The sequence below is a fragment of the Populus nigra genome, chromosome 14 (assembly GCF_951802175.1).
Source record: "Populus nigra chromosome 14, ddPopNigr1.1, whole genome shotgun sequence".
Classification (NCBI taxonomy): Eukaryota; Viridiplantae; Streptophyta; class Magnoliopsida; order Malpighiales; family Salicaceae; genus Populus; species Populus nigra.
In genome coordinates, this window is record NC_084865.1 from 7650845 (window position 1) to 7659409 (window position 8565).

The 8565-nt window shown below is 32.2% G+C and overlaps 1 protein-coding gene across 1 annotated transcript; it reads right to left on the minus strand.

The window, feature by feature from the left end:
* Window positions 1-2504: 2504 nt before the first annotated feature.
* Window positions 2505-7212, minus strand: LOC133673588 (isocitrate dehydrogenase [NAD] regulatory subunit 1, mitochondrial-like). The gene is made up of 4 exons (XM_062094463.1): window positions 6562-7212; window positions 4851-5090; window positions 4351-4429; window positions 2505-3027 (listed from the first exon to the last, which is right to left on the minus strand). Exons 1-4 carry the CDS (start codon window positions 7066-7068, stop codon window positions 2753-2755), a joined length of 1101 nt encoding a protein of 366 aa, XP_061950447.1. The 5' UTR covers window positions 7069-7212; the 3' UTR covers window positions 2505-2752.
* Between the last annotated feature and the right edge of the window lie 1353 nt (window positions 7213-8565).

An 8565-nucleotide genomic window follows, 5' to 3' on the forward strand; every position in this document is an offset into this window, starting at 1 on the left:
AAAACAAAAACCTAAGACCAAAACAGATCCAACATAAGAAAAACATAAAAACTCAAAAAATTTCTCAAGAAAAACAAATCAAACATAAAAAGAAAGAAGAACACCAAGAACATTCAAATGTAAACCCAACAACATGCAACCTAAAATAAACAAGATTTCAAAAAAGCAAGGAGATGGTTTTATTCACAAGCATGCATGGATCAAGAATCTAGCATAAAAAACCATTGATTATCACTCAAATGTCATGGTTTAATCATAATGTATTTCAAGTAGTAAAAAAAAACCTAGAATCTAATTGCATTAATTTATGTTATTGATGCATTTTAATCTAGATTATTTTTTAATCAAGTTGTTTGAAGGGTTTCGTGCAAAAAATTAGACCAAAATTGGTCAGAATCATAGAGCTAAGACAATGTTCTTCTCAAGAACACAAAGAACACTGCCTAAAACCTAGAGAATGAACCCAGGAAAACCTAGCTAACTATTCAACCCCAAAATGATCATTTTAGGCCTCCAAAACATATTATCTGTATTCTAACAAACCACATTATCAATGACAAACATAAGTAAAAGAAAAAAAACTAACAATAACGAGAAAAACATGCATTAATTTTCATTCCTAAAATTGTCAACTCATAACAAAAAGCATGCTTAACCAATCGATGGGCTTCAAAATTGACATTTTAACATTCCAAAAGACTAAACCACAACTCAAAAACCAAAAATGAATGCATTAACTAAACAGAAAGTATGAACTCCTTACTACCTTATTTGGCAGATTCCAAATCAAATAAACATGTAAACATAACATACCAACGCAATCATTAACACATCAACACATTCAAAACATTGTATTTAAAAAATAGAAATCAATCTAGCTAGTCTAATTGACTCCACTTTCAAGGTTTGTAGATATATACCTTCCAACGTTGAAATCTTCAAATTAAAGTGGATTTCTAATGTTGCCTTCCCTTTCTTCTTATCTTCAAACCCAACAAAAACAAAATGAACCCTTAGAATCCTAAACTGGATTGGATTTCTCACACCTTAATCAAAGTTTCTCCTCCTCTCCTTTTTTCCTCTTTTCTTCCCTAATTACCTCTTCTATTATAGGCAAATTCAGAGATTTTAGATGAGTTTGTTAAGGTTATAACAAACCTAAATTAGATTGGTTTCACCCCTGGATCAATGATATTAGCTTTGGGTGGTTTTGTAACAAACTTGGAGGTCGAAGTGTTTCTGATCTTTTAATCTTGAAAAAATAGTTTTAAACCCATGATAAGAACCCTCTTGGAGATTTTAAGTGTGAACACATAAAAGAGTTAGATTGTTTTATGTAGATGATTGTCTCAGTTAAGGGTGATTGAGTTGACCACTTTCGTAACTTTGTCAAAGCAACATTGATGTTAACGTCGCTTGAGATCACCTAATCATGGTAGAAAGGGTGCATACCTTTCAATTGGATCCATTCTTGTTTAATTTGAAGGTCTGGAGTTCCACATTCATTCGTTTAAAAGTTTCAACTCAATCAGCATGGAATCTGAAAGTGCACTGATAGTTAATCGAGGACAAGATGTTGTTAAGATCATTAGAGAAAATGGAATGTAAACGTTTGATTTCATGGTAAATAGGTTGTAGAAAGGGTGTTTCTCAGTTGAATGGTGGTGGTTGCAGCTTCAGAAATGGTTAGAAATGTCACATTCACTCATTTGAAAGTGCCTACTCGATCAGCCAAAACTGTCAAAGAAAAATGTGCACAACAGCTGAACGACATCATTTTGGCTAAACCCTACAAATTAAGGTTTTCTAATTTTTGTTCTGATAAACTTCAATTGAATCCCTACTCATCCCGTTTCTTTTAATTTTACCCATAATTTCCTCTTGAGCTCTTAATTTCATGCAATTTCATTCTTGTCAAATTCAATTGTCAGCCCCAAATTTGATCGTCTTTTACGGTTTGATTCTTGATTTTTTATTTGTTTAATTGGACCCTCAATTGATTGACAAACTTTTCATTTTCTTTTATTTGACCCTTAATTTCACCAATTTCAGTTCATGAAGTCATGCGCTTTTTGCATGTTAGTCATTGTTTTATGAATTTTTTAATTAAATCTTTAATTGCCTATAAAACTTTGAATTTTATGCTATTAAACCCTTGATTTAACCAATTAAACTTTCTGAAGTTCAATTTTAATCCCCAAACTTCAATTTGTTGCAATTAACATCCAAATTGACTTCAAAAACTAATTTTCCTTGCAATTAAGTCCTCAATAAAATTAATTAAGCCTTTTAAAATTCCAATTGAGTCCTTAAACACCTAAATAAAAATATTTTTACTAATAAAGCCTTTTATCAATCAAATTAAGTTGTTAATTTTACCAATCTTATACATTTTGATCTTCTAATTTTTTACTTGTGGATTTGATCCTTCACCACCAACTTAAAACATTCTCTTGTATTTTTTGGAATTTTTTTTTTTTGTGGGGTAAAAAATAAATAACAACTTCCACCAAATTCAAATACAAATTAGGCTTCATGTCGAAGCAAACAGGGAATCCGACCATTTTTACAGGTATATAACTCAAATTGAAACATCATTTATCATATGGGATTGAGATTATTTAAACCCAACCAGCAAAAAAATGACGATAAAATCTAGAGTGTGGTGGGCAGAAAATCGAACAAAGTTGTGAACAAGTGTGAGACAAACAATGTTTTACTAACACCAGCAGCTAAATGAGTATTTAACCAGTCAGTCTAAAGCACCTATGACTGCATCAACAACCTCTTGAGTAGTGCTGGTTCCGCCTAGATCTTTTGTCCGGTAATGACTCTCTGAAATTACCCGTTTGACTGCAGTTTCTAATCGATCAGCGAAAGAAGGGAACTGGAGATGTCTTAGCATCATGGCAGAAGAGAGAAGCAGTGCCACTGGGTTTGCTGTCTTCTGTTCCAATAGTTTATCATTACCTACATTTCCTGCTGAAGCACCTTGCTCAAAAATAGCATGATCAGCCCCGACATTGCCTGTAATAACCATTTGCTTTGTTAGCATTCCTAGTGATTCTGAAGGAAAAAAAACAACTTTGGGCAAGTGGAACAAAATCTTTCTAATAGACCAGGTAGGGAATTATCTTAGCATTGGAAACATCAATTATCAGACACATTTCATTTTGAGCTCAACATTCTCTGGCATAAACCATCTCCAAGATGGGCCACTAATTGCAGTCCTGACTTCCCAATAGACTGACAGCTCAATTCATGACCTCAAATGTCTTGGTGAAATCCTCCAGCACTATAGAGCTCTCAAAGGAGCCAGCGCCACCATATGAATCATTCATTTTATATTCAGAAGAATAGAAGTATTATGTAGACTTAATCAATGGGAATGTAGGAATCATAATGAAAATTAGGGAATCAGAATGGCATTTTAATTTCTATATTGTGTTTAGAATATTAATAAGGAATCAAAATGGAATTTAAATTTTTTAATGTCTAGTTTTTAAGTGAAAGAGAATAATTGTTAAATAAATAATTTCATCAAAGGTAATGGTAGTAAAAATGATACAAGTGATAGTGGTGGTGGAGAAGGAGGAAGAGGACAATGAATAGGTGGTCGGTGATGGTTGTGATGGTGGTGGTATAGTAATAACAGTAACATATTTTTAAAAAATTAATAGCACCACAATAAGAGGTGATGGTTTGAAAGAATAGTGGTGGTGGTAGTTGTTAAATAGAAGTGGAATAATAATAATAATAATTTGAAAAACAATTAAGCATCAAAACCAGTGGTGGTGGTGGTGGTGGTGGTGGAATTAATTGAAATAATATATTATTTTTTAAATAAAAAAATCTCATTCTTATTCCTTGTGTTTTTATTCCCACTTCCCCGTGAAACTACGACTATGTTTAATTTTCACTCTCACTCTTCATTCTCGTTCCTTTCAACCAAACACCTACAAAGTAGGAATAAAACTTTCATTTCCATTCGCTTTATTCCATTCTTCAAACAGCACCTAAGTGATTTAAAAATATAGAAACCAACTAAAACTTCAACAAGAAACTCTTAACAAAACAAAGAGCACCTAAAATCATGATTGTCATATATGTTGTCCTAGTTAAGTTCCACTATCAACAAATTTTGCAAAGCATGCAATGTTAAGGTAGCTTAACGTATTCAATATGAATGAGCTCATTACCATAAAGTAGACATTAGACCAGGAAAAAACTGTGATAACCACTGTTTCATGATTACCTACTTCTTGTGTTTTTTCTATCATTAGGATTCCAACAGCACAGAAGAATACAATAAACCAAGAAGTTGTGAAGCAAACTATATCCATAGATTACCTCCTGGCATGACTCCAGTGCCACCAGCAATACCTGCAGCGGTATTTGCAACGAGATTGCCATAAAGATTAGGTGTCACCTGCAAATTATAAAACCAGTGATATCAGCCAACAAAGGTAACTTCGTTATCTATCTCCATATTACTAATTAAGAAATGCAAAGGGAAAACTGAAAAATATTGAGATTTGAAAGAAGAGCCAGCAGAGCTTCACAAACCACTATTGATTATAGTCTAAATTTAAAATCTTATGTCAACAAAGAACAGTTTCTAAGAGAAAATTATTAATTCAAAACAAAACAAAACAGCTTACTATTAACTATAAGATTTAATAAAAGAAAATGAAGATAGATTAGAACAGAGTCAAGCAAATCTAAGATAACAAGTCAACAGAGGCCATGCAGTCAATGCAATAGTATCAACAGCAATTGCTTAAATTTTGCAGAAATAGCTACACAAGTCGCATATAAACTATAGAATTTTCTGGGTGCTTACTCCGTACCATGACATCAAATTGCTCAGGCTTTGAGACAAGTTGCATGCAGCAATTGTCCACAATAATTTCATTGTATTTGATCCCAGGATATTTTGTAGCAACCTCCCTACAAGATTCCAGGAACAAACCATCTGCAAGCTTCATGATGTTTGCTTTGTGCACAGCAGTCACTTTCTTCCGGTTATTCAGGTAAGCATACTCAAAAGCATATTTTGCAATGCGTTCTGAACAGAACTTTGTTATCACCTATCAAATTAGTAAGTATGAGATACAAAAATAATTCCCAAAAATAGAAAATCAGACAAGGTAAAGGAAAAACTAGTTCGTCAATACTCACACAATCCATTTAAAAAAAAAAGCATAGCAAAGATGAAAATTATTGGATAACAAAGTATCTTTTTTCATTCATTGATTTCAATCAAAACGCTAGAAAACATACAGATATATGAATTTATCCAATGATAATTAGGAGGGATTGTTTATATTTCTTCCCTTCACATTCATGAATGTGGAAAAAAGAACGTTACACAAGCTGCATCAATAGTTCCAAAGTGAATCATAGTGCAGAGAAATACGATTTTCAAGTTTGAAAGTCCTAAATATTACAAAAGCAAATTCCCAATTCAAAAACACAAACCAAAAGAGCCTTTACCTATACTCAGTCCCTATACTCAGTCAACATTAAAATTAGAATATTCACTAATGAAGACTTAAAAGCTAATTCTTCGTTACACCCACTTTACTGTGCATCTAGGATTCATATTTCAACATTAATACAAAAGATATTTCTGAATTTAACCATGGTCACTTAACTATGATAAACTCAAACAAAATATCACCAATTTCATTTCCAAAACAAAAAAAATTCAGGACTGAAATCTGAGCAAAAACCTAACAGAGACTTCCAAGGTTTTTAAAGATAATCGCCTAAACAATCACATTCCAATCCTAATTAACACCAATTTCACTCGTATTTTCAATTTGCAAGTTGTGGAACCCATAAACGCTGAAATCTAAGCCAAAAACTCTTCATGCTTCAACCATAACAATCAATAATCACATTAACAGTAACGCATATTCAATCATAATTAATTACCCCAATTTATTCATCTTTCAAAACTCACACCCAAATTCCATATTCCCAAAACTTAACCATAATCTCGTTAACAAACAACTTATTCAATAACAATTAACACCTGTTTCATCAGGATTTCAATTTTCAACAACCCCATCATTTCACAAGCTATGTGGAACCCACAAACGTGCTAAAATCAATCAAAACAATACCAAACAGCAATAATAATTCCATATTTCTGAAATTCTAAGGTTTAACCACAGTTACATTAAGAACAACATCAACATATTTAAAGTGTGTTTATTTTCATAGTTCAAGTGCTTTTAAAAAAAATTTATTTTTTTTAAATTTATTTTTTTATATTTTTAAATCATTTTAATATATTAATCTACAAAATAAATTTTAAAATATTTAAAAAATATATTATTTTAAAATATTTTCAAAAAAAAAATCCCAATCATTACCTTAATCATAACCAACACAAAATCATCCAAATTTTCCCCGTCATTTCACACTCTATGCGAGACCCCGTAAACACACTAAAGTGCAAGCAAATTCACATCAAACAACAACATCAATAATAATAATAATAATAATAATACCTCTCTAAAATTCTAAAGTTTTAACCATAATAACAAATACCTTAAGACTCTCAACAACACCAGGAACCACTTCATGCTCCAAACCCGCATACTCTCCCTCCGTATTCTCCCTAATAACAACAATATCAACATTCTCATGTCGCGTAGGCAATCCTTGCAGATTAAAACAATTCACAAGCGACGCATACAAATCCAACTCCTTCCTCAATTGCACATTCAATGAACTAACCCCTCCTCCCATAGGCGTCGCCAACCCTCCTTTCAAGCATACTTTGTTTTTCTTTATCGATTCTATCACTTCTGACGGTACTCTCATCATGTCCCCATGGATGTCGTATTTCTCGAAATACACTGGTGCGTGCATTGCTTCCATGACCTGTTCGACGGCGTTCGTTACTAGAGGGCCGATTCCGTCGCCGGGGATCAAGGTTACGGGTCGCGGTGCGCCATCGCCGGGGCGTGGCATGTAGGTTACGGATCGGCGGAGGGTGGGGGTGGAGGAGGAGGTTAGCAGGTGTTTTAGGACGGGTATGGAGCGCCTAGCCATCGGGTCGGGTCGGGAGAGGAGAGGAGAGGTTTTTGGTTTTGATTGATTTATGAGGTGTGAGATGGCATGATTGAGGGAATCGAATTAAAGAGGAAGGAGGAAGACGGAGCTGTGAGTGACTTCCTAATTGGAATTTTGTTTTTAATTATGGGTGTAAATTAAATTAAAGGTTGACTAGGATTTTTTATTTATTTTTTCTTCTAGGAGTACTAAAGTAATTCGTTGAAAGGATCCTAAATCAAACTCGTGCATGAAATAATCACTTTAAACTCAATTTGATCTAAAGAATATGCGACGAGTAGGAAATTGATCAAGCTTATTAGTATTTTTAAACTCCTATAATAATAATAATAATATGATCAAATATATTTATTTTGTCGTAGTTAAGAAAATCTTAAGTTGTTTTTTTATTTTCATATATTAATTTAAAATAAAAAAATTCACAAATATTTCATTTTTCTTTGAGTTTTCTTAACCAAGAAAAAAAAAGTATTTGTAAGTATATTATTTCATTTAAAAAATTAAAAAGTTTAATATATAGAATTGCAAAAATTCTATTTTGGTTGATAAAAAAAATATTTGATTTGATTAGAGAGAGAGAGAGAGAGAGAGAGAGAGAGAGAGAGAGAGAGAGAGAGAGAGAGAGAGAGAGAGAGAGAGAGAGAGAGAGAGAGAGAGAGATTTATATACACACATTAGATATCTTGCTTATGCGATGTCGTGAACTTGTGAATTAAATATGTTTGATGATATTATAATTGTAAATTAGTGTTAATTAAGTAATATAAACTTGTGATGAAGTTAATATTGCATAAGGATAAAAAAGTTATGCTAGTGAATAAAAAATTAGAGACTGAACAAAATCAATTGTGTGAAAATATTGATAAAGCAAACTTATATTATTAGAGTAGATTGATTTCATTAATCATATTTTAAAAGTTAAATAACACTTGAAATGTTATATCTAAGTGCTAGTGGTTAAATTAAGGAGAAGAAAAAAAGTTGCAAAGAGGAAGGGAAGATGGAGATAATGTGCTGCTAAGTTGAAAAACAAAAAAAGAAAGTTTAAAAGTACATCTAAGTAATTTTAATCTGATAAAAAATGATTGTGAAAAAAAAGCTAGAAACCAAGGGTATATGGTTTTCATAACTAAACTTATGTGTAGTATCCATTGTGAAGAGATGTTAAATAGTTGTGTTATTTTTTATAATTTAATTGACATGAATAGAATAAACTATCCATGAAACTCATAACCATGAAAAATGGTTTCTCGCAGCCATTATTTTTTTTTGTTGAAAATCACCTCAAAACAAAATTGTTTTCCTACCAAGTGAAAGACCTCCATAACAATTGTCACACCCTGAGAGGACATCACATATTGAATGGTCAAGAGCTTCAAAACAACATTTGTTATTTATTAATGCTTCATGCCAAACAATAAGATAATTTATTTGAAGGAGGCTAGAGAGTTGTGTGTTTTTCTTGATAAGACATAT